The sequence below is a fragment of the Diceros bicornis genome, chromosome 6 (assembly GCF_020826845.1).
Source record: "Diceros bicornis minor isolate mBicDic1 chromosome 6, mDicBic1.mat.cur, whole genome shotgun sequence".
In the NCBI taxonomy this organism is placed as follows: Eukaryota; Metazoa; Chordata; class Mammalia; order Perissodactyla; family Rhinocerotidae; genus Diceros; species Diceros bicornis.
In genome coordinates, this window is record NC_080745.1 from 46,007,452 (window position 1) to 46,035,234 (window position 27,783).

The 27,783-nt window shown below is 37.3% G+C and overlaps 1 protein-coding gene across 4 annotated transcripts in view; it reads right to left on the reverse strand.

Annotated features, from left to right (window-relative positions):
• The window catches only part of BICC1 (BicC family RNA binding protein 1), a 284,594-nt gene that overhangs the window by 165,747 nt on the left and 91,064 nt on the right, over positions 1–27,783 (reverse strand). For all 4 annotated transcript variants that reach the window (XM_058543413.1, XM_058543410.1, XM_058543409.1 and 1 more), the window contains exon 2: positions 13,368–13,414. Coding sequence is in view for 3 of the 4 variants with exons in the window: in XM_058543410.1 (XP_058399393.1) it covers positions 13,368–13,414 (47 nt within the window). In the remaining variant the exon portion in view is untranslated. The remainder of the gene's footprint in view (positions 1–13,367; positions 13,415–27,783) is intronic.

A 27,783-nucleotide genomic window follows, 5' to 3' on the forward strand; every position in this document is an offset into this window, starting at 1 on the left:
CTTATTATATTTTGGCTTACCAGACTGCATTGTGTTCACCACCAAAAGTCTAGTTTCCAACCATCACCATACATATGTGCCCCTTTACCCCTTTTGCCCTCCCCCAACCCCCCTCCCCTCTAGTAACCACCAATCTGTTCTCCTTATCTATGTGTTTATCTTCCACATGAGTGAAATCATATGGTATTTGTCTTTCTCTGACTTATTTCACTTAGAATAATACCCTCAAGGTCCACCTATGTTGTCTCAAATGGCACGATTTCCACTTTATGACTGAGTAGTATTCCATTGTGTATATATATACATATATATACACACACATATATACATACCACATCTTCTTTATCCATTCATCGATTGATAGGCACTTGAGCTGTTTCCAAGTCTTGGCTATTGTAAATAATACTGCAATGAACAGAAGGGTGCATATCTTTTTGAATTAGTGTTCTCACATTCTTTGGATAAATACCCAGAAGTGGAATAGCTAGATCATATGGAATTTCTGTTTTTAACTTTTTGAGAAATCTCCATATTGTTTTCCATAGTGGCTGCACCAGTTTGCACTCCCATCAGCACTGTATGAGGGTTCCCTTTCCTCCATATCCTCTCCAACACTTATGTCTTGTCTTTTTAATAATAGCCATTCTGACAGGCGTGAGGTGATATCTCATTGTAGTTTTGATTTGCATTTCCCTAATAATTAGTGATGTTGAACATCTTTTCATGTGCCTGTTGGTCATCTGTATATCTTCCTTAGAAAAATGTCTGTTCAGGGCCGGCCCCGTGGCTTAGCGGTTAAGTGCGCGCGCTCTGCTGCTGGCGGCCCGGGTTCGGATCCCGGGCGCGCAGCGATGCACCGCTTCTCCGGCCATGCTGGGGCCGCGTCCCACATGCAGCAACTAGAAGGATGTGCAGCTGTGACATACAACTATCTACTGGGGCTTTGGGGGGAAAAAATAAATAAATAAAATCTTTAAAAAAAAAAAAAAGAAAAATGTCTGTTCATATCCTCTGCCCATTTTTTTTTTTTATTGATGTTTTAATGGTTTCTAACATTGTGAAATTTTGGGTTGTACATTTTTGTTTGTCCATCACCATATATATGATTCCCTTCACCCCTTGTGCCCACGCCCCACCCCCACTGCCCCTGGTAACCACAGTCCAGTTTTCTCTGTCCATGTGTTGGTTTATATTCCACATGTGAGTGAGATCATACAGTGTTTGTCTTTCTCTTTCTGGCTTATTTCACTTAACATAATACGCTCCAGCCCCATCCATGTTGTTGCAAATGGGATGATTTTGTCTTTTTTTATGGCTGAGTAGTATTCCATTGTATATATATACCACATTTTCTTAATCCAATCGTCTGCCGAGGGACACTTACGTTGCTTCCACTTCTTGGCTATGGTGAATAATGCTGCAATGAACACAGGGGTGCATAAGCCTCTTTGGATTGTTGATTTCAGGTGCGTTGGATAGATTCCCAGTAGCGGGATGGCTGGATCATAGGGCATCTCTATTTTTAATTCTTTGAGGAATCTCCATACCGTTTTCCATAGAGGCTGCACCAATTTGCATTCCCACCAGCTGTGTATGAGGGTTCCTGTTTCTCCACATCCTCTCCAACATTTGTTGTTTTTTGTCTTGGTGATTATAGCCATTCTAACAGGCGTGAGGTGGTATCTTAATGTTGTTTTGATTTACATTTCCCTGATGATTAGTGATGTTGAGCATCTTTCCATGTGCCTATTGGCCATCTGTATATCTTCCTTGGAGAAGTGTCTGTTCATTTCCTCTGCCCATTTTTTGATCGCCTCTGCCCATTTTTTGATTGGGTTGTTCATTTTTTTGGTGTTGAGTTGTATGAGTTCTTTATATATTTTGGAAATTAACCCCCTGTTGGATATATGATTTGCAAATATTTTCTCTCACTTGGTGGGGTGTCTTTTTATTTTGTTGATGGTTTCCTTTGACATGCAGAAGCTTTTTAGTTGGATGTAGTCCTATATGTTTATTTTTTCTTTTATTTCCCTTGCCTAAGGAGACATGGTATTCAAAAAGATACTGCTAAGAACGACGTTAAAGAGCATACTGCCTATGTTTTCTTCTGGGAGTTTTATGGTTTCAGGTCTTATATTCAAGTCTTTAATCCATTTTGAGTTAATTTTTGTATATGGTATAAGATAATGTTCTACTTTCATTCTTTTGATGTGGCTGTCCAGTTTTCCCAGCACCGTTTATTGAAGAGACTTTCTTTTCCATTGTATGTTCTTGGCTCCTTTGTCAAAGATTAGCTGTCCATAGATGTGTGGTTTTATTTCTGGGCTTTCAATTCTGTTCCACTGATTTGTGTATCTGTTTTTCTGCTAGAACCATGCTGTTTTGATTACCATAGTTTTGTAGTATATTTTGAAGTTAGGAATTATGATGCCTCTAGCTTTGTTCTTTTTTTCTCAAGATTGCTTTGGTTATTCACGGTCTTTTGTTGTTCCATATAAACTGTAGGATTCTATGTTCTACTTCCGTGAAAAATGTCATTAGGATTCTGACTGTGATTGCACTGAATGTGTAGATTGCTTTCAGTAATATGGACATTTTAACTATGTTTATTCTTCCAATCCATGAGCATGAAATATCTTTCCATTTCTTTATGTCTTCTTCAATTTCTTTTAATAATGTCTTATAGATTTCAGTTTATAGATCTTTCACCTCCTTGGTTAAATTTATTCCTAGATATTTTATTCTTTTTGTTGTGATTGTAAATGGGATTGTATTCTTGATTTCTCTTTCTGCTAATTCTTTGTTAGTGTATACAAATGCCACTGATTTTTGCATGTTGATTTTGTACCCTGCAAATTTACTGTATTCGTTTAATATTTCTAATAGTTTTTTGGTGGATTCTTTAGGGTTTTCTATATATAAAATCACATCATCCACAAATAGTGACAGTTTTACTTCTTCTTTCCAGTTCGGATGCCTTTTATTTCTTTTTCTTGCCTAACTGCCCTGGCTAGGACTTCCAATACTATGTTGAATAAGAGTAGCAAGAGTGGGCATCCTTGTCTTGTTCCTGTTCCTAGAGGAATAGCTGTCAGTTTTTCACTGTTGAGTACGATATTGGCTGTGGGTTTGTCATAAATGGCCCTTACTATGTCGAAGTACTTTCCTTCTACACTAATTTTGTTCAGAGTTTTATCATAAATGGATGTTGGATCTTGTCAAATGCTTTCTCTGTATCTATTGAGATGATCATGTGATTTTTATTCTTCATTTTGTTAACGTGTTGTATCACACTGATTGATTTGCAGATGTTGAACCATCCCTGCATCCCTGGTATAAATGCCACTTGCTCATGTATAATCCTTTTAATGTATTGTTGTATTCGACTTGCTAATATTTTGTTGAGGATTTTTGCATCTATGTTCATCAGTGATATTGGCCTACACTTTTTCTTCTTGTGTTGTCCTTGTCTGGCTTTGGGATCAGGGTGATGTTGGCCTTGTAAAATGAGTTAGGAAGCATACCATCCTCTTCAATTTTTTGGAAGAGTTTGAGAAGGACAGGTATCAAATCTCTGAATGTTTGGCAGAATTCACTACAGAAGCTGTCTGGTCCCAGATCTTTGTTTTTTAGGGGTTTTTTGATTACTAATTTCAATCTCTTTACTTGCGATTGGTCTACTCAGATTCTGCATTTCTTCTTGATTCAGTTTTAGAAAGTTGTATGATTCTAATAATTTATCCATTTCTTCTAGGTTATCCAATTTGTTGGCATATAGCTTTTCATAGTATTCTCTTATAATGCTTTTTATTTCTGTGGTATCAACTGCAATTTCTCCTCTTTCATTTCTGATTTTATTTGAGCCTTCTCTCATTTTTTCCTAGTGAGTCTGGCTAAGAGTTTGCCAATTTTGTTTATCTTCTCAAAGAACCAGCTGTTAGTTTCACTGATCCTTTCTACTGTTTTTTAGTCTCTATTTCATTTATTTCTGCTCTAATTTTTATTATTTCCTTCCTTCTTTTGATTTTGTGCTTCGTTTGTTCTTCTTTTTCTAGTTCTTTTGGGTATAGGGTGAGCTTGTTTATTTGAGATTTTTCTTATTTGTTGAGGTAGGCCTGTATTTCTATAAATTTCCCACTTAGCACTGCTTTTGCTGCATCCCATAAGTTTTGGTATATTCTGTTTTCACTTTCATTTGTCTCCAGCTATTTTTTTATTTCTCCATTTATCCAATGGTTGTTCAGTAGCATGTTGCTTAGTCTCCACGTATTTGTGACTTTCCTAGCCTTTTACTTATAGCTGACTTCTAGTTTCATAGCATTGTGGTTGGAAATGATGCTTGATATGATCTCAATCTTCTTATACTTACTGAGGCTTGTTTTGTTTCCCAACATATGGTCTATCTTTGAGAATGTTCCATGTGCACTTGAGAAGAATGTGTATTCTGCTGCTTTTGGATGGAATAGTACATATATATATATATATATACATATATATATTGGCTGATAGTTTTCGTCTTTCAATATTTTGAATACATCATCCCACTCTTTCCTAGCCTGTAGAGTTTCTGCTGAGAAATCCACTGATAGCCTGATGGAGGTTCCTTTGTAAGTTATTTTCTTCTTTCTGGCTGCCCTTAATATTCTTTCTTTGCCATTGACTTTTGACAGTTTTAATACAATACATCTTGAAGAAGGTCTTTTTGCATTGAGATAATTAGGAGTTCTATTAGCTTTACGTACTTGTATGTCTAGTTTCTTCCCCAGGTTTGGGAAGTTCTCAGCTATTATTTCTTTGAATAAACTCTCTGCTCCTTTCTCTCCCTCTTCTCCTTCTAGGATACCTATCATCCCTATGCTGCTTTTCGTAATTGAGTCAGATATTTCTCATAGAATTTCTTCATTTTTTTAAAATCTTATTTCTCTCTCCTCTTCCACCTGAATCATTTCTAGATTTCTTCGAGCTCACTAATTCTCCCTTCCATATGGTTTTCTCTATTTTCAATGTTTTCTATTTTATTTTTCATCTCATTGTGTTCTTCATCTCCAGAATTTGTTCGGATTTTTTTTTTTAGAGTTTCAATCTCTTTGGTGAAGTACTCCTTCTGTTCATTAATTTTATTCCTGAGTTCACTGAACTGCCTCTCTGAGTCTTCTTGTATCTCACTGAGTTTCTTCTGGACAGCTATTTTGAATTCTCTGTCAGTTAGATCATAATATTTTGTGACTTCAAGTTTGGCTTATGGAGAGTTGTCTTTTTCTTTCTGTTCTGCCATGTTACTGTAGTTCTTCATGGAACTTGATGAGTTGACCCTCTGCAGGTGCATTTGTGGCAGTAAACACCTTTCTTATTTGGGTAAGCCTTTGCTTACTTTGGTTCTGAGCTGCTTCTGGTTGTATCTGAGAGCCTGCACTTTCCACTCTCCACTGCCTCTGCTAGAGGCGTTGTCAGTGACCTCCTTGTGCTGTCTGTGCCTCTAAAATTACTGGTGCCTTGCTGCTTACAATGTCACTGCAGTCTCAGGTGTCACCACCAGGGTCACCAGGCTGCGAGCACTTCTGCTGCTTCCAGGGTCTTGTGTTCCCCCACTGGCCCCTTGTGGGCTCTCCACAGGCTTGGGTGCTGCTGCCCTGTGCACTCCCTGTGCTACCCCTCCCCGGTTACCTGGGGGTGCTGGCAGCACCACTGCCAGGGGCACTGGATTCACAGGTGTCAACGGTCACTGCCAGGGGGCCCAGGGTCTTGTATGCAGCCCCTGCTGTTGGTAGAACCAGTGTTGGGGGTGCTGCCACTAGGGGCAGGTAATGGGTTCTGCTGTGGTTCCTGAAGCCTCAGGTCACTGGTGTGACCTGCCACTGCTAGGGGAGGCGTGGGGGCTAAGCCGTAAGTAAGTGTTGTTGCTGGTCCTGCAGCCTCTGGTTGTTTGTGCACATTGCTATACTTTGAAAGCTCAGGTCAGGGCACCCAGCCCCAGCCAGAGAAATCTGCATTTTGGATGCTGTCCCCATGCGGAGCATGAGGAGGCTGGGTCACTGGCTTCACTCTGTGTCCTGAATCCTTAGGACTTGTGCAACATCTGCACCGCCGTGGGGAGGGGGAGGCAGGGGCTAAACTGCAAGCGCCGTGTCTGCCCCTCTAGTCTCTGTTCACTGGCACGTGTGCCAGTGTGAGAATCTTTGTTTTGGATTGCCACTGTCAGGGGAGGGCGAGGAGGCTGCTCCCCTAGTTCCACTGCCTTCTGGAGGTCCAGTCCACTCACCTTCAGATATATAGATGCATGGATCTCTTTGGCATTCTGGTGTGCTGTGCAGGGAGTCCTCTGTTGGTTAATGGATGTCCGACTGGTTGTAACTTAGAGGGGAGAGACAAAGGGAACAACTCACTCTGCCATGATGCAGATGTCACTGCCAAAAAGCATGATTTTCAACACGTACATAGTAATCCAAAGTTTGGATGTACCATATTTCTAACATTACATTAAGCAGTTAGGTTATTTTTAATTTAATTTTAATTATTATAAATATTACCACAATGAATATCCTTATACATTGATCTTCAGACACATCTCTGATAATGTCCTATGTACATACAAGACTGAATTTGACTTATGCCTCTTCATTTATAAAACAATTTGAATCACATGAAATCAAAGGACACAATTAAATATATACACATACACAGATTACCAAAGCAAAGGCTTCTGTGATTAGAACTAATCAAACTTAATCCTTCCTCAAAATAGTTAATGCCACTATCTTGAAAAATTGCTTCTGACCTGCACATAAATGTTTATAATTGCACTTTATCAGTTTATTAGTGTAACTCTGGTTTATATGTGTAATGTGGAAACTGTTCTGAAATCTTAATATTAACTATAAATAAGGAAGTTGTATCTCAATATTTTTCAATTAAGAGAAATGCTGACCACTACAGGAATTAAGGAATTTAATCCATTCAGGGAGAGCATTTTACAAAATAATATACCAGCCTTTTTAAACAAAGACAAATAAATCATTTAACTGGACCTTTCCATTGTCCTTTCTATCCTAGGTGCACTGCATGTCACTACTGAGTCCAGAGTCCCACCTGTGACCTTTCTAAAAAGACTTACTTTCATGAATTTGATTTTTCACATAATCTAACGCTTTGAGTTTGATTTCAAGAAGCGAGAAGAACAGTTTAACCAGTAACAACTAAATTTTCACCAGATATTGATTATTACTCACTTTAAAAAAATCATAGTAGCAATTAGGGTGTATTCACTACCATCAAACATACACTTTAAATGAATCTCAGTGACACCCTCCACTTCCATGGCTGTAGAAAGAGGAATAAAACCGCAAATGTGATTTTCATAAAGCAGTTGTGTGAAATGACTGCCAAAATAAAAGCTTAGTACAACATGATGACGGAACTCTACAGGTGACTGTACAAGATGCTTGAGAACATGAGTTTGACACCCAGGCTCCTCATGTTCAAATGAACACAAAGACAGAACTCAGAAGACCAGAAGAATGGATGATAGGCAAATCACTTAGTCTTTTTCTTAATCTTTTCTCACTAACCCTTATCTGCTAGACTCTTGATAGAAGACGGAGAGCTAATCATAAGACATAAAAATGGGATTGATTCTCACCTTTAACAACTTTCTAGAAGATGATGAGACAACCTGTTTTTTGGGTTGTTCCTTTTTGCTAAGTCTTATATGTGGTCAGCTATCCTTATTTAGCCAGTAGTATGAGAGAACCATGACCACAGATTCTCTCACTGAAACTTATTCTCAGGGCCATAATGCTGTAATCAGGAACAAGAACTCAGTGTCCCTGAACTCAGTGGATGTCCATTAGTGATGACATCTACTGGTGATAACCTTTGCTTACGTTTGGAACCAACAGTGTAATTCTGCACAGCCTTCTCAGCGCATCTTCAGAACCATAACACACTCTTCACTGTATATATACCCTTTTGTAACATTTGAATTGTGAACCATGTGACCTATTACCTATTGAAACAAATATTAAGATTAAAACTTTAAAATATCCTAATTCTATTTAAATCAAATTTGATTTAAAATGTTTAAGCATAAAGACTCAGTGTTAGAGAAACTATATTATGGGCTATAGCTAATTGAATTCACCTTTAAATAATTAAATCAAAACTTATTTCTATTACCAAAGGAATACGATCTATCTATTCAACATATACAAAATAATGGCCAGTGGAGAAACCAGAAACAATCTTACTTAGAGATTTCTTCCTCCCCCCAACAAAAAGATTCAAGTAGTCCCCATCTAAGACCACCTAGTGCACTCATTTTAAGGTACAGAGAGAGCCAAGTACTCCTCCCAGCAATTTCCCAGCAAGAAGACAACACTTGCTACTTTCCAGTCTCAAAACAACAAAAGTAATCTGCCTAAAAAGGAAGAGTTTGAGGGTAATAAAAGTACACCATATAAACCACCAAACAGTATCTTTTATGTTAGTCTTACTGTTAGCCCTTCTGAAAAGCCATAGTTTATAGGTCAGTTTTCCAAACAGACATATTTTAAGAGTATAAAATATCCCTATATTTAAAATATGTGATGTGTACTTTGTGGAGGAATAACGTATATAACCCAATGTAATGGAAAATGTGGCTTCCATCAATTATGATGCTGACTGGATTTTGTCTGCTTCAGTCATTGGATTCGAGATTCCTGAAGTATTTTGCTTTGATGAGTCACAACTGTAATACAATCACTATACCCATCCCCACCTAATATACTGTAACACATTTTCCCCTCCAAGATCTGGTCATAGTCATTTCACAAGAGAAAGAAAAAAAGAACTGATTAAAAGGAAACAGGACAGACAGTGAGTAAGCCATGAACAACTGCCCAAAGAACTGTAAAATCCTGGCAGATCATTTCCATGTGTTCCAATTAAAGTTGCCATGAGAGGTGGATAAAGAACTAGAGAGAATAATGATAAAGTTATACTCATTCCCTCTTTTTGTAAGTGTAGTTATAACCAAAGAATAAAAAATACAATTACTAAAGAACTCACAAAGTTTTAACAAAGAGAAATATTTGGAATGTTTCCAGTGCAAATAGTCTAATTTGTAATCCCATTAGCCAATCAGAGAATATTAAAAAGTACTTTATATGCATTTTTAATATAAACAGAAAAATGACTAAGGGTTTATAAATAGCTTTCTTTCAAAGGTGAGATGGTAAATTAGATTTTTTTTTCTTTCTTGCATGTCAATTATATTTGTTCTAGACAATTTAGAAATGACTTATAATAAGAGAAACACAGTATAAATGAGTATATAGTTAAAATCTATAGATCAAATTGAGTATCAAAATGTGATAAATAACATTTACAGTTTTAGAAAATTTTTCTAATTATAGTATATTTATCTATAGTACCATTTCCTCCATTAAAAAGGTGTTATAGGTTGAATTGTGCCCCTCCCCAACAAAAATTCATATGTTGAAATCCTAACCCCTAGTACCTCAGCATGTAACCCTATTTGGAAATAGGGTAATTGCAGATGTAATTAGTAAAATGAGATCATCAGGGTGAGCCCTAATCCAATATGACTAGGGTCCTTATAAAAAGAGGAAATCTGGACACAGAGAGACACACAGGGAGAATGCCAATTGTGAAGATGAAGGAAGAGACGGAGATGATGCTTCTACAAGGCAAGGAATGCCAAAGCTGGCAAGCAAACCTCCAGAAGATGGGAGAGAGGCATGGAACAGATTGTCTCAGCCTTTAGAAGAAATCAACTCTGTCAACACCTTAATCTTGGACTTCTAGCCTCCAGAACTATGAGACAACCAATTTTTGTAGTTTAAGCCATCCAGTTTATGGTACATTTTTACAGCAATCCTAATGAAATACAAAAGGTTTCAAAGCATAGTACAAAGAGACATTACACTTTGACCATATAGATTTTTTCCCTAACAATCTGTCTTTTGGTAGTTAGTGCTTGCAAAAATCAGTATTTCCTCCATATGCTCCTCCTCTCTTCTCCACCCCTTTTCCTGCAGTTATGTAAGGCCACATAAATAAGTTTTCCCCAATGGAACGTGAGAAGAAGTGACAAATGCCACATCCAGGCCTTGGTCTTAAGACTGTGGTATCCTTCCCCCATATTCTCTTCCTCTTGCTCACAGCTCACATTTGGACATGGTGGCAACCCAGCTTCAACCACATAGATGAGATCCATGCCTGAAGGGATAAAAGAGCTATGTCTTAGAGGAATCTGGGTCTCACTGACAGGATGGGCCAATGCCACCCAGCAAGCAGGAATACTCTCCTTAGAATGTTACATAAAAGTAAAATAAATAACTCTCTTCTTTAAGTCACTATATTATTGGGTTTCTCCGCTGTAATAGGTTCGTCTTTTACCCTAATAGAGTTTAAGGGAAACTAAAACATTTCAAACACATGCAGTAGAAGAGTGTACAGAAAACCAGGCAGATCTCTGAAAGAAACAATAACTGTGACTCTGTGGGAGAAGTTTAAGTGTGTAGTAAACTGAACAACTACCATTACAGCTTCAAATTTGAGACCATATATTTATTTGATGATCTCAGTAGTTGTTAAAATACAATTTCAACCCTTTGTGGAACCTACCTTTTCTTATTCTTAAAGGTATTTTAAATTTTCTTTTTTTTCCCAATTTCAAAACTTTTTAATGAGAATAATTACTTTTATTTAGTATAATAATATTATGATTTTACATATATTTTGATAATACAAAAAAATTAACATTTAAAAGTCTCACACTCCTCCTCCAATCCCCTCCTTGGTGAGAGCCAGGAAGAAGCTGGGTAGATATCTTTCTAGCCTCAGATGTTTTTAAAATAGTAAGTGTAGTCAAATTTTATACTCAGCTCAAGAGAAGTTTTAATTTTGGTTTGTGTTACATACCTAGAGTCAAAACTAAAATACATTCTAATAAGCCTTCATATTTGTATTATTCTGGGAGAAGAAAAGTATTTTTTCAAAGATGCTAATGACCAGCAATGTGGCCTATTTCTTGTTCCTAAATGTTTCCGGAAATATCATTAGGTGAAATTGGAATACATGTGACTAGAAGAAAGTTCTTGGAGGACACTTCAATACTTCTCCATTACTTCATTCTACTGTAGATGAACCATAATGTCTACTTCTGTCTGGTCAAAACACTGAAAATTACTCTTCTGGAATTTGAAATGTTTGCCTTTGATTAAGTTACAGATTTTTTCCAGGGTAAGCATCCAAATCCCATATGGACATTTGTCTATCAGGAAGACACTCTCTACTGAGCCAAAGAAGAAAATGAGGAGATAAAAACTACTCCTATTTAATTATTTAGAGACCTCATTAACCTGTGACTAGGAATGAAATCTACAATTCCAACTCACGGTTTGTGGGACACACACATGTTCCTGGATTCAAACATGTGTTTCCATTTAAACTGCTGGAATGTATATATGGCTCCACAAAGAGTGATAAATATTAGCAAATCTTCTAAGAATTAAGGTCATTTATAACCACATACACCATGTTTTGATTCAGCTTTTAAAAAGTCTGAGTCACACGAAGCTGAACAGACTGCCTTTTAAATCTATCTGTAAGTTAAAGAAGAACAATGAAAAAAAATTTTTCCACAGATCACATCTATTTGTACCATCACAGCCAACCCAAGGCAAATCTGTGACTTCTGCTATTTGTTGTCTCTTTTCTTCCCCTTGGGGTAAGCCTGCCCCAGCTAAAGGCAGGGCATTCTGAAATGCCCAGGTATCGAGTACAAGTTGGATTTTAACCAATGTCAAATAATGCCAAGTAAGGGGCTTCAGGCGTAGTACATAAACTTCAACAGCATGAGCCTAAAGCAGAGGTGGAAAACTGTGGTCTGGCACATTCTATTTGGCCAGCACAGCATTTTTAAATTTTTTAAGTTTAAATCTCTACAGGAAAGTCCTCTCATACAAAGAAGGTACTTCATCACACAGAATATTGTATCTCACCATGCACTACGAACCCCTCAGACATAGTGAGCAAGCCAAACGTTTGAAGTGTGAATGCCACATATGAATTCTTCCTACATTCTGTTTCTTTGCCTAGAATGCCCTTCCAACCCACCCAAGTCTACGTCTTCACTTGGCTAACTTATACTCTTCTAACCATCTCAAGAAATCTTTTCTAAGCTCCCAAAGTTCTGGTCAAGTGCTTACCCCTCTATTCCTCTAGACTCTCCAGCTATTTCTGTGACTATATCACCAGACACCAAACACATTTTTTTAGGGCAGAGACTATGACTTGCTCATTTTGATCTCTCCAGTGTGTAGCACACTGCAGGTGGTAAATAAATATTCTCAGAATGAAGAAATGGCAATACAAGTCTCAGCTCTGAAAATATCCACTTTTAATATCCTTGGAAGAGAATGCAGATGAATGATGAAGTTGACAAAAAAAAAAGCAGATCACACAGAAAGCAAGAGAATGAAGAGGCTTGTAAAAGCCACGTCTAGTTACACACAGGTGTTTTCCAAAGGCCTGACGACCCACTATAGCAATATTTAGCCTCATCTATAGCTGCTGCTGTATTTTACTCTAGGACACCTATATATTTGTTCCTACACACATGCTTTCTGGATCTCAACAACAAAGACACAAATATAATAAATCCAAATAAAAACAGAAGACTGTGAACTCGAGTTAATTTCTTTGAAAGGACAGGCATCTTCCCTTACATAAAACAGTATTTTAAAAGAGAGCTGACTAGAATTTACCAACCGCTCTTCACAGTTTCTATATTCATTTTTCAATCCGTTCCACTCCTCTTTCTCCTCGCTATATACGACTGGCCAGACTGGCTTCAATGAAAGCCAGAACTTTTAGAAGACAGCCAGGGTCAGAAAGGACATCGTTACCAACTGGGAGCAAAGAGCTCTAAAGGTGCACCTTTTGTCAATTATATCATCCCACCCACAGTCATGTTTAGAGAAATGAGGAAGGCGATGAGGGACTCCTTCTCTCCACCTCCCAGGTCAGGTATGTGTGTGGGGAAGGATGTAACAGGGGACAGCAGTCCCCTGCTGTCCTGATTTTGGACAGCATTTTGACAATTTCCGTGTGAGAAATCAATCTGGCAACTGTCACTGCCTCTAAGCAAAAACTTCATTAGATTTGCCCAGAAGGAGCCTTCTTAGAATAGTTAAGTGCCAAACAGCCTCCCACCCTTTCCAGACCTGATCATCTCCAGTTATCTTATCAAAATCTATTGCCCTTCATATAGAAAGGGAGCTTTCAAAGGCTTCTAGTTCAGTTACTGAGACAGGTGTATTTCTCCTTAATTATCACCAAGGCAGGAGTAAAAAGCAACTTACCTTTTGAAAAAAGTCTTCCCCACTTTTGCCTTTTCCTTCGGCAGCAGCTGTAAATAAAAATGTATACATTTAAAATAGTTTCTTTTTTCAACCTATTTATTCAAAAAACTCTCAAATATCAGGTATGGGAACACAAAGGTAAACAAGATGCCATTCTTGCTCTCCCAAAGCTCAGCGCCTCTTAATAGGCCTCATCTGTGATGCAAAGTTGATAAAGAATAAAACACTCATCCAATTACACGTCTTTAAATAATTTCACACTCCTTTTTCTGTCTGAAAGACTCACAAATCTGTATTTCCACACAGAGATGAAAGTAATCTCGTCCTTTCATAGTTAAGAAACTATATGAACAAATGCAACTACCAATATAATCAGCTGTAGTGCTCTAAGCACTTCCTGGCTGTAATCAGTCCCAGGCACAAGCTTGACCAAATGTTCAACTGCTCGCTCATCCGCCGGGGCCTACTCTGAGCTGTTTCAGTTTTATACTTTGCAATGACTATATCCTCTACTTGGATTTCAGTTGGCATCATATACTACTCTAATTCATTCCTTCATTTGCATATACAAAGAAAGAAACAAAACGAGACTTAAATAGTAATGGTGAAGGTCACAGACAATAAACTTCACGTGAGCTTAATTAACAGGTACTGTATTTGAACAATCATTTTTATATCTAAATGGTAGCCTATAAATAAAGAACAAACCCAGTTCTCTATGTTCAAAAGTCTTATGCCTCTGTGAACATTTTTTTTTAATCCAGGGAGAGGGGTGGGAAATTTGACTAAAAGGAAAGAAGGAACAAAGAGCCAACGGCTTCTTGCTTGCAACAGCTTCAAATTGCATCTTTCAGAGGGTGAACAGGTCTCAGATTCAGGTGCAGAGTGGAACAGTGGTTTACTGGAGAAGCCACCCTGACCAGGACAAAGAAAGCAGCTTGAGAGAGAACTCTTGGAAATTGAAGTATGGAAGACTGTGGTACCCTAAACACCTGCTAGGCAATACTGCCGCAGGGCACTGCGTGTGTGTGTGTCTGTGTGTGTGTATGTAAGTCCCAGGCACTTGTTAAAACAATTAAAGACTCAAAAAGATCATTCTGTTACGGAGGATTCAGTTAGGGAGGATTCAAAACTCAATGAAATTCTGAAATAACAAGTATCATAAATTCTTTTTTCACCAACTTTAATTTCACATTTAAATATAAGGCACCTTCTACAATTTTATAAAAATGCGCATTTTTTCCTCAACATGTTTTCATCCAAAAAAAGAGCACAGAGTACATGTTTCTGTGATTTCCAAGTACAGTTTGAGGAAATGTATGAAAACAAGAGCTAAAAAAATAAAAAATAGAAAATTGTATTCTAGTGTGTGGTAGGCTATACGTAACAGCCCACCCAAAGATGTTCATGTCCTAATCCCTGGAACCTGTGAATATGTTACCTTACATAGCAAAAGGGATTTTGTAGATGTGATTAAATTAAGGATCTTGAGATGGGAAGATGATCCTGAATTATCCAGGCGGGCCCAATGTATCACAAGGGGTCCTTATAAGAAGGAAGCAGAAAGATCAGAGTCCAAGAAGGTGATATGAGAATGGAAGCAGAGAGAGAAGGACATGTGATGACAAACGGAGGGGTCAGAGAGGAGAAAGACACAGATGCTATACTGCTGGCTTTGAAGACAGAGGAAAGGGCCACAAGCCAAAGAACGTAGGCAGCCTCCAGAAGCTGGAAAAGGCAAGGAAATGGGTTCTCCCCGGAGCCTCTGGAAGGAGCAGGGCCCTGCCAACATCTTGATATAGCCCAACGAGACCCGTTTCAGACTTCTGACCTCCAGAACTGTAAGATAATAAATTTATGTTGTTGTAAGCCACTATACTTGTGCTAAATTTGTTACAGCAGCAAAAGGAAACAAATACATAACACCAATACCATTTTTTGTGTGTGTGAGGAAGATCAGCCCTGAGCTAACATCCGTGCTAATCCTCCTCTTTTTGCTGAGGAAAACCGGCTCTGAGCTAACATCTCACACTAATACCATTTTAACTTTACTTTCTGCACAAATACCACACCATCAGCAGCAAGAACTGAGCAGACATTGATGTAAGCACTTAAATCACACATTTCCACAGATTCTTTGTAGTTAACTCTACAAATTATGATTTTCACTCTCTAACTTTGAAATATCTCATTATTAAAGCTTGTAAAAAAATAACATAAAAAGCAAATTTGAATGAAAAAACTCACTTTTTCTAAATGAACTGGTAACATGGCTGAACCTAGCTAGAGGGGCCACTTAGGCAAGATAAAAGGTCAGTATCCAAACCTCATGACACAAACCTAGTAACAAGTGCCTTGGGCGCACTTCAACTCAGCCACCTCTTGGGCTGTCTTTATCTCTGAAGCTAAAAATAGTTTAAAGGGGCTCTACAAGATAATACAATTGCTTGGCAATGAAAATTGCATACCAGGGCACGAAGATTTGAAAAAATTCTAGTGACATCAAGAAAACTCTTCTCTGAAAAGCAATTTTAGAATCAAAGGTATTTTCAAAGGCCTATCAAGCAAGGCAAATAATCACCCCTTTCACCCGCAGGGAACTCCTTCACAACTTAGAATTCATCAGTTTAAATTTCATGATACAACTACATTTTATTACAGAAACTTCCTTTAGGACATTTATTTTGCTCATGACAAACTCATTATGTCACAACCTTGAAATGCTCCTTCATTCCAAGTCCAGCTAAACAGACTTCACAGAATGGCCTTTCAATCCTTGGGTGAATAAAAAAGTGGAGAATTTCCTTAGTTAGACCCAAACTATAATTAACTATGTTCCAGAAAAACACCTAAAATTTAACCAGAAACCTGCACCTTTTAGCAACCTTATAATTTGAGGGGCAACAGGAGGCAGAGAGCCGGAAATGGCATACTCGCTGGCACCGAAAATCTTTGTTCTTTTTCATTCCAAGTGTTTATATATAAGAAACTCCAAATCTGAGCCTGATTTTCCCCCTAAATCCTGAGATGTGTCCATTTCTCAAGCCCAGAAGTGCCCTGGTAAAAGACTCTGGTTGAATTCTTAGATCAGTGTCTCAAGCACAAACCATGGTTAGTCCCAGTCACTGGCACTTTGCAGGGAGCATCCTTATCTCATTCCCAGGTTGCTGGGTCTCCTGCAGGACTTTTACTGACTCTACACAAGCAAAGCTGTCAAGGCCATAGAAGCCAATCAAGGGAGAGAAACATTTCCCCAAAAGTATTCTCTCCAGGCAAACAGGGATCCTTCTGTGCTCAAATCTGAGAGTTCAATTCTCAATTACTCTAAATTCCTCAGTATCAAAATATAAACTGCTCCGAAGAAGTGAGAGATTGGGAGGAGGTGGTTTGTAGAATATGTCTTTCACAATACAAACTTAGGCATGTAAGATGTTCATTTTACAGACCCGGAAAAAAACACAGAGAAGTTCACTCTTTCATTCCACAAATATTTAAGTCCTGTGCTGGTGAATCAGAATAGGCAAGTCTGCCCTCATTCAACTACAACCTTGGCCCATATATTCAAAGCCACCTAATCAGTGAGAAAAAGCCAAAATGAAAACTCTCAGTTATACTAACAACTTTCCCAGAGATCTTGTCATACTCACAACTCTATCCAAATTAAACTTAGTAGAGATTTCATTTAGCTATTCTCATTCTGGACAATGCACTAAAAAGCAAGTCATTTTACTCTTAACCCAACACTAGAGCTAGGCAGCTACCGTCAGGCCTGAAGAATAAAAGGGTCCTTCTAGGGGGACCATCTGAGATAGACTGCAAGAAAAAATATGAGAGATGATAACATCTTAACTCAATGGTTTTCTTTTCCTTGTTTGGAGGGGAAAACGTTGCCTGTGAAATGAGCCAACCCATACTTCATGTCATGACATTCCTTGACCTTTGAAGTTCGATTATATTCTGTGGTCTAACAGTTCTCCTGAGTCTTCACATTCTTAAACACTGATACTCTCTCATCTTTTTTATTCCACAGTAACATGAACACACACATAATGATTTAACAGGTTTTTTCTAACTGTCTTTACAGTATGACTTCTGCCTGATGTTCCAAAATTTAATTGTTTATAAAAACCCTGGCTTATTCCTGCCAATGAAAGCAATTGTCTTTATTTTCCTGACATAGAACTCCAGGAATAAATTACTTCAATACTACTGAAACATGGCTGGCTGATTGTGCAGGTAAAGCATTTCATATTTGAAGCTGAACAATTCATTTTTTATGTTTATTATAATTTCTCCAATGCTTCGTCATATTTTATTTCATATTTTTGCTTCACAAGAAATATGGGATGGCAAAAGCCAAGGCCAATAAAAACAGCAAAAGTTGAAACAGGTGTAAACTATTATAGTCCTCCAAACTACACGGCAAGCCTAGTTAATTACTGAATTAAAGAGGAAAGGGCTTTATTTTAAATTCTTCATAGGGCATATGGAAACTTCTGTTTAAATATCCCTGTCATTCTGAAATGCTTTTCCATTATAACATCTGATGCTTTACGGAGCCAAATCTAAAAACACAAGGACTATGTATTCCATATTTAAAACACAGTATGGAATATCTTTAAACATTCCCTTGATGAGCAATGGGGTTTTTCATCCCAGTGGAGTTTGAGCAAGAAGAAAACCAAGTTCAAGTTATAAAAAATCATTGAGAAATAATTCTTCAAATCTGTAAAGATTCAGGGCATTCCTCTCTTTTTTTTTTAAACACAACCCAACTGTAGCACATTTACAACTAAGAGGGCTGCTATATCTTAAGGTCACCTGAAAGATAAATGTAACCATTTAGGTAGTCTGATTCTCCCACAAAAATATTTTGCTAAAAATTTAAAACATTCACTTATTGTATCAATTTAATCCATATGCTAAAAGAGCTATGCCATATATTTTATTCTGTATATTACCGTTCTCAGAAAACTTCTCTGACAATTTGGTAAATTCTACTCAAAGAGAAATCAGCAAAAGATGTAGAAGATGCAGTTTCTATACACTCCCAGAGAACTTTTTATATTCATGAATCATATCTAACACTCTAGACTGGCATGCAAAGCTCGGAGAATTGACTGAAGAAACAGTAGACATTAAGTCTATCTTTAAAGTTTCTTCAATTCTCAATTAAAATCATTCAAATATTCTAGCCAGCTGAAGAACACTTCCAAGTTTAAACTTCAGTAGTGAACAGTGTCATCTCAACGTTGTATATTACAATAAGTGTGAGGATTTTCAGACCTCATCTTAATAAGAACTCCCTACCTGCCTCCCAGAGTCCACTGTGAACAAATCAAATTCACCTCCCCTGAAAAAAAAAATCATGCAGGTCTGATGAGAAAAATCACAAAGAAACAGACAAAAATAAATATAATTTTTAACTTAATAGTGGCTGAATATTTAAGGATGGTCTTCAGTTTAATTTTTTTTTCTTAAATATTGTTTTACTTTTGCAGTTAAAAAAATTCCCATGTTCAAACATGCAATAAATTGTTTTTATAAGGATACTATAAAACAGGAGGTACAGAATGATCTCAATTCTAAGTATGTATGTATGCATATACATATAGTGTATATGATAGAAAAAATAGACTTAAAGGATAAACACCAAAATACTAGCAATTGTTATTTGAGCAGTGGAATTATTGGGTCATTCATCACTTTCTCATTTGTATTTCTCAGAATGCAAAAAGCTTGAACATCTTGGGGCTGGCCTCATGGCCTAGTGGCTAAGTTCAGCACGCTCTGCTTCAGCAGCCCGGATTCGGTTCCCAGGCACAGAGCTACACCACTCGTCAGCAGCCATGTTGTGGCAGTGACCCACGTACAAAATAGAGGAAGACTGGCAACAGATGTTAGCTCAGAACTAATCTTCCTCAGCAAAAAAAAAAGCTTGAACTTCTTTTTAATTAGGAAAAAAAATCAGGTAAAAATCATTTGAAATATTTCTTCCTATTTGAGAGTGAGCCAAGGTTTTACATTACTGGTTTGTCACAGCATCATTTTCAGCCCAGTGTAGAAAGCAATCTGGCAAAGTCTGAAGGTCAAAAGTGGATATAAGCTACCTAAGGAGACAAATCACTAATGTGATATCAGAGATGGATAATGGATAGTCAATAAAATCATACCAAGTATAGAACAGCATGGGCCTTAATTAAACTAGCATTTTTTAAATTGAAATACTGATTTTGTGCAACTTTCAGTGGAGAAGTTTTAACAACTTATGCCTATACTAACAAATTCACAGCTGAAAAAACTAAACAATCCAATATTTGGAGAACCTCTGTGATTCACATCCACATTTAATAGCTAGCCAAAAGATAGAAAGAGATGCTCTCTAAAATGCATGAACCAAAAAGAGAAAAATTTATATGTGTACATTTCTAATTATAGACTTTTAAAAAACTCACTTTTACTGAAAGCTCACATTAAATGAAATAAGAAATAAAACAGATAACACCTTACTAATTTACCACATTCTAAAAGGGCTCAATGGTTAAGAGTATGAAAAAAGAGAGATGGATTATCTATGATAATTTGGGTCAAGAGCATGGGCCATTACTTGAACTACACCAATAAGCCAAGAACATCCTTTGAGGCTATTTTTTTAAATTTCATTTCCCACCAAATTTTCAATAGAATAAGAATGACAAAGATTATGATGGGGATGGGGGAAGGAGTCCTAATCTATTCTAACGATGGGGACTACTGCTGTCCCTTTAAGGCTGACATCTACTAACCCCAACAATTAAGTCCTTTGCAGACTACACTTCTCAAAACGTGGATTGCAGGGGACTTTTTTTCACATGTTAAATCTCTCAGGCCAGTAAAGCTCTGCCAATATGCCAGTGATGGGGACAATCTAAGATGGTGGTGGCCCTGACACACTCAGGGCACAGGAGCAGCCTCGAGCAAAGGCCAGTGTTCTCTAGTCTACGGGCTTTTAGTTTCAGAAAGCATCTGTTGCTGTCAAACGTAGGAACACAAATATTCATAAAAATATGAGACATCTAAATTACAGTATTCATGGCTTCAAGCAACTTTTAACTTGAACTCTTCAAGCAACTCTGGCTAAGAGTTTATTCAGATTTACTGGCCTGACAATGAACACTTCCGTGGACTGATAACCCTAACATACGTCAATGGAATCTCAGTCCAGCTGATTAACAGAAACTTTGGTCATGTCAAATGTCTTGCTTTCGGACTCTATTTCTTCTTACTTAAGAAATCCCTGAAGCACCAGATACTCTGCCCTAGGGTCATAAACACTATTTGACAACTTTGAGTATTCATATAATATTAGTTTATTTCTTTAAAAATCGACACTCTTCTAGCTTTATCAAAAGCTACAGGATGTTCATGGCTTGATACAGTTTAATGGAATTATGAATACCTAATACACCACAGTGAGCTTATGTTGGTCTTCCCATAGAGCTACACTGTCCAAAGCAATAATCACTGGCCATTTGTGGCTACTGAGCCCTTGAAATGTGGCTAGTCTGAATCCAGACATGCTATAAGAGTAAAAAATATACCAGACTTTAAAGACTTAGTACAAAAAAAGTAAAAATCTCATTAATTTTTTGATTATATGTTGAAATACCATTTTTATAGATTGGATTAAAGAAAACTATATTATTAAAATTAATCTCACCTGTTTCATTTCTTTTTCACGTGGTTATAAAATTTTAAATTGCATTTGTGGTTCACATTTTATTTCCACTGTACAGTGCTACTATAGCAGATAATAACTTACTTTGCTATTACCCGAACAGGATTGAAAAGATTCAGGTAGAGGCCATAACAGGCTACGAAGACTCAAAACAAGGAATATTTCCGAACAGTAGGAGTCAGCAGCCTGAAATCAAAGCCATATCTGTCTTAACCTCCCGGGAACATTTTGAGGGAGGAAGAAAAAGGGTGATTGGTGTTTTGGGGGGTGGCGGGAGGGTTAAAGAATTAGAGTAGTTTGAATAAAACATATAACATTAATAACCATTTCCTTAATATCCAGCTTTGGCCCAACCCAAAACAATGAAACTATTTAAGAGTTTATGTGGATGGTTATTTAATGAAATGAAGTTTATATTTCTTTTGTGTTTGTAATAACATGGCAATGGGGCAAGGCAACTTGTTTTAAATCAGAACCAAATGTGTTCCAGGCATGTTTAAAGTTCAGGTTATAAGCAGAAATCTGATAAGGCGATCTGTTTGCTATACTCTCCACCAAAATGGATGCGGAGGTGGGAGGGCGCAAAAATATGCTTGCTTTCATCAGGGCTACTCCCAATTCATCTTACCGCTAAAAAGACTCATTTATTGATTCATTTAAACAAAACTTATTTAGCACCTGAGACACACAGAGAGGAGATAAAAGTTGTGGCGTCAAAGTAACCTTGGTTCAACTCTAGATTTGCCATTAAATAGTGATATAACTCCAATCAAGTGATCTAGCCTCCCTAGGGTGCTGTTTTCACCCCTAAAATATACAAATAGGCACTCTACATGAATGTAATAAATGGAAGCCAACAACTATGACCTCAAAGAACTTACTATTTTACTCAACTGTAAGTTCTTTGAGGTAATAAAAATGACAAGACTCTAAAAGGTTGAACATTACAAAATAGTCACAGTAAAACAAATTCGAAGAATGAACATAGTAGGGCATTTCTGAGCTGATTGTTTAACATAGGAAAGGACTGAGACATGGGGAGATGGAGAAAGTGAAATCTGGGCAGAGAGAATGCTGTGAATACCCATGTCTGTCTGTCCAAAACCTCCGTTTCCCCTTTATATGCCTCGGAACACTGAAAATAGCACCTGTTCCTACAAGGAGCTATAGGTGCAGGACAGCAGGGAGAAAGGGGACTCTCCAGTGACTGGGGATGTGAAGACCTCAAGTTGGCTCACACTGATTCTTTACCAGAGGATTGTTTGCAAATATGTGGGGTGTTTCCTGTTGTTGTTGTCACAGGACGGGGCAGTGGTGCAGACATTTAGTGCCCAGGGTAGTCACAAAGAATCCGGCTCAATGAAGAATTGTCCCACTCATAATGCCAATACCCCTAATTGAGCAATACTGCTAGGGTGCTTCTTTTCGCAATGTCCTTTCTGCAGTAAATTATTTTCTAAATAGTACATATCTATGCTACTTCTCCGTTCTACACTGTCAGTGACTTAGACTTACTCAAGGACCGTGCACTGCCATGAAAACAAGGACAGCTGTTCTTACTTAGGGTTAAAATTTGCTTCTGGGTAGTCCACATGTCCAGTTCTGATACATTATATTCTAATTCAGGTCCACAGCTGATATAATGCTCTACATGTTGGGGACTGCACTGTGATTAGATGGCTATATAGCAGTTATTCACCTTGAAATGTATCAGGGTACAAGGTCATTCCCTTGGCGGTGAGGACCACCAGTCAACAACTCCCACCAAAGTATAAAGGGCTTCAGTGCCTCACTCTAAAATATGAACAAGAGCAAAACAAAATGACAAAAGGAGGAGAGGGAGAAGCAGATGAAGGAAGAGGAAAGAGGAATGAGGAACAGGAGAGGGAGAAGGAAGGAGGGGGCAAAGGAGAACAGGGGAGGAGGAGGATGAGCAGGGAGAAGGAGGAGGACAGGAGGAGAACGGAAAAAAGAGAGAGAAAGCAAGGAAAGGAGAGAGGGGAGGAGGAGGAAGATGAAGGAGGAGGAGACAATAAGGAAGGACAGAGTGGGGAATGGGGGAAGATGGAGGGGAGGGGGGTAAATTTTTTTTTAAACCTACAATATTATCAGAATGAGAAGAAAAAGTAATGCATTCCAAAAATGGGATGATATTTTTAAAGAAGAATATTGAGAGAACAAGAAAAAATCTTGTAAACTAAAAATAAACTCCCAGAAAGGAGAACAAGAGGACATATCTAAAATAAAGGGGGAAAGATAATTTCTTTTAAAAAATCTAACATTCCAAAACCAACTAAGCAAATTTCCAGAAATAGAGAACACAGATAGAATATAAACTGGATATGAATAGAAAATATTAAAGAAATATACTAGAAAAGTTCCAGAATTTAAAAAAGTTTCTATATTGATAAAGCCAACTAAATATCTAGCTGAATGAACGAAAAAATTCCCATATCAAGGCATAGCCTACTGTAACGTCACATCTGGAATAAAGTTCCAATTCCAATTCCCAGAATGGAAGCGAAAAAAATTCCTTGGATAGTGGGGACATCAAAGATGACAGGTGTGCAGCCAGCCCAGAGGCAAATGGTAAAAGATGGAGCAGGACAAGGCTTTAAGAAGAAGGTGGTTAAAAAATAAAAGTCACTGATTAATTACCTGACATCTTGATCATGTGGAAAACTATACTGAGAAGATATAGAAAGTGTGGAAAGAATTTGTGATGAGAATTCAAGAAAAAAACAAGGCAATTATTAACTCCAGGGAAAACAAAATTCTGACACAGAAGGAAATGAAACCTTGCATACTCCTGGGCTTGTCAGGGTACAATAGCAACATAGATAATATAATATAAACACTGAATATTGATTTCACCAAAATTGTAATTAACTTTATTGGGAAGAGGGGAAGAGAAAAATAGAGAACTAAATCCTTTCTACCATACAAGAGTGCAGTGGAATCTGTCTGAAAACAATGAATCAATAAGACAATAAGAGAAAGCAATAAAAGTGGGTTATTCAGAAAATGGAGAAACAATATTAAGAGAAATAGCTCAAAGAGTAAAAAGTGCATCTAAGGAACAGAAGATGGTGTTGTAGGGAAGGGTACTATGATTTCCTAATAAGCTTTTTTATACAATTTCATTTTTAAACTATGTGTATTATTTGATGGCTATTTTTAACGTACTAGCCGATTTCAGCACTCTGGTCACAGAAAGATTACAAATGGCAAGTGTGATCATCTGGCCTAGCATCATTAGAGCTACGTTTTCTAAGAACGAAGTAGAGCTAACGTTCTTCCATGATTTGTAAAGATAGAAATTATGCTTTTGCTTAATTTTTTTTTTATCTTTAACTCATAGTATTTATATTTTATTTTAAAAGATTCTGGTTCAAGTTGAGTCATCTAAATATTAGACTATGAAACGACAACAACAAAAAGAAAATGTCAGGTTATCACTCAGGACAGCAACAGCAAGGCTTAGGGGTTCCACAGTTTCACCTCTCCCCAGGGGGACTGGACAGCACCATACTAGGAATGTCAGGGGATAACGATGGCATTAAGTGAACTACCTAAGGGGCAACAAACTGGAGGGGCCCCTTTGCTTTGAAGTCTTCTTGGCAGTGCAGAATCCAGTCAGAAAGCAGAAGCAGAGACAGGCCAGACAAAAGGCAAGGCAGTGAGGCAGATGATCCTCACAGCAGTAAAAAAAGAAGAGGGACCTTTGCATATAACAGATACACAGATCTGAACTTGTCTGAAGATCAAAATTCCACAGCTTACCTAATATTGCTGACACTTAATATTACTTATGCATTAAACCCAGTACTAAATGAGTGCTTAGTTGTCTACTCTTCTATCCACTTCCTTTATGCTTTAGAAATTGTACCAACAAAATGTTATTGGCCTCCCACTCCCAACAACTATCACAGAAGACTGTAATTTTCACTGCAAGGAGGACTCTACCTCAGGCAACGTACAGTCTGTATACTTGAACTTTCCCCACCAAATTAACCTGTGAACTACCAAACGGACAAGTAATTCACATAATCTTACCATACTCTTTTAAGTTGTAAATAAATTTAACCATATCACAGAATCTATCTTTTTTCATTGGACGCTCCCACTAGCTCAAATGAGATAGGTCTGCTTAACTAAAGATACCAACTAGATAAGGGTTTTCTAATATTCCAGTGGACTGTAGGCATGTCGACTTGAAGATACACTGGGGGAGAAGGGTGCTCATGAAAAAAATCATACTCTTGGGCCCCACCCACAGATCCCACTGAATCATAACGTTTTGGTAGCCCAGGAATCTGCACGTTTGTAAACAAACCAGATAATTCTCACACAGTTAAGTCTCAAGCATTGCAACATCACCAGAATGGTGACATCAATACTTTTTATTTCCAAACTCTCAGTCAAGTTGGCTTTCTATCAACTTAGACAGTTGCCTGCTGCCATGTATTGCACATATCACCTTAACTCCAGGACTACAGAGAAATACAATTACTCTGAGGCAGGTAAAGGGTTTAAACCTGACAACGTAAATCATTCTGGGCATTAAGCACATCATGCCAGTACTCTGGGTGGTTAGCATAATTTATTACAGCCTTGAGGAGCTGCTTTTCAGGACTAACTAAAGGATGGTAGAAGAAGTCACTGACTTACATTTTGTTATTAAAACTGTTTCCATCCCTTTTTTTAATTGAAGTATAGTTGACATTGTTGCCATCCCTTCCTAAACTTGCTCTACTCAAGGCCTGTTGAGCCAAGACTGCCTCACGTTGCATCTCATTAGAAGAGGTCTGAAGGGCTAAAATAATCAGCCGGTCTCCAGTAGTCCTGGAGGACTTTTTTCTCCACTCAAAAGGACAAGTCTTTGATCTGGAATGAGTGTAGGTATGCAAAAGAAATGCAGCAAAGGTACTCATTCAGAGGGGATCTGACCTAAGATCCCAACAGGTCCTGCTTCCATAACTAGCTGCACAATTCAACCTTCTGCAAAATGTGGTTTTGCATAATCAAGTTACTACAGATCAAGGCATCTTCATTCAGAAGAACTAGGAAAACATTTCGGGAAGCTCTTATTTCTTAAACTCAGCAGTTCGCTGTTGATAAATCACAAGCCTACTTTCATAAAATTAAGCAGATCCCCTCTTCTCAAGACATTTCGTTTGAAAAAAAGATAAACTCTTTGGCTAAGCCATCAATTCTCATCTCTGAAAAGAATCATTTGTTTTTGTTACAGTTGATCGAAATCTAACATCTGATTATAATTTATTCCATTTAAAGTCCTTGGTTTGTTAATACAAATTCATTTTTCATCAGTAGGCAGAAAACCACCTTTAAATGTGGTTTTCATCTCAAACAATGCTTGAAGAGTAATTTTAAGGTAATAGTCTTTGGCCTAGGATAAAAGTTATAACAGATATTGTTACCTCGATTTCCTTTCAGAAAATATGTGCATGTATTTATGATGCAAACACAGTGGTCATGTTCTAAGCCATAGCGTTATTCTTATTCCCAGAATTGTAACTTTGGTTAAGGAGTCACATTCCATCTCAATTAAAATAAATCTTCTATAATAGCATAGTGGGCCTGTATGTACTCATATTCTTGAATAATCTATCTCCTCAGCTGCTTTCTGCACACTGTTTACTTTAGAAAGTTTAAACTTATTTTTCTTAAATTCAAGAACCTGAAATGTCTTAGGCCTAGATTATTTACCAGTCTCAAAATATTCAAGCCTTTCTAAATAGGTAATAAAAATTTCTTTTCCAGTTTGGGGTTGACAGTTGGATGCTCTGTCAAGTTCTGGATGCTCATGCTTGAGATGCCTATCCTGAAATATACAATGTAAAAATTCTCTGGAATATCTTTCTGATTTTGCTAAATCTGTTTAGATTGATTTTAGAAAGGTTTGAAAACAAATTCTTGATCTCTATGGTTCTTGATTCTATGATCAGATACAATACTTATATCCATCATTTTTTAAAATAGTGTATTTTCCCAGAGAATTTATAAAACCTTTACCTCAGAGAAAATCTTTAATCTATATAATTATTAATAACCCTACAATTCAGTAATATCACAAGCATAAGGATGTAGTGCTTACACAGTGAAGTGTGAATTCACGCAATCATTTTGGAAAATAATTTGGTTTATATAAAGAATAACTTTAATTTCCAGGTACTTGACCCAGTAATTCTATTTCCAGGAGACTGGAAGCAAAACTATTGGTAGAAATATGTTCATTTTAGTAATATTTATGTCAAGCAAAAAAGCATGGAAAAAGCAATATGAGAAGAAAATTTAGATATAGGTACTTATTCAAAAATTGTAAGGTTATTTGAAAAGACAGTTTTGATGATATGCAAAAGCTTTCAAACAGTAAGAAAAAAATGATTATAATAAACTATCCAGTGGAAAAAAAAAAGAAAAAGCACGATTTTTAAGTGGGTCATAAAATTATATGTGCAATATGATTGCAACCATTATTCTTTAAATATACACACAAAAACTAAAGACATTCATCAAAAGGCCAAAATGCTAGGAAAGAATATGATTATTATATATTACATTACGTATTATATTTTATTTCTGAAATTTTCTTGGGATATAGCCATAGTACTCTGAAAATGACCCCAAAAAAGTCTAGACACATGCATACATGAAAGTAAAAACCACTTAAGAACT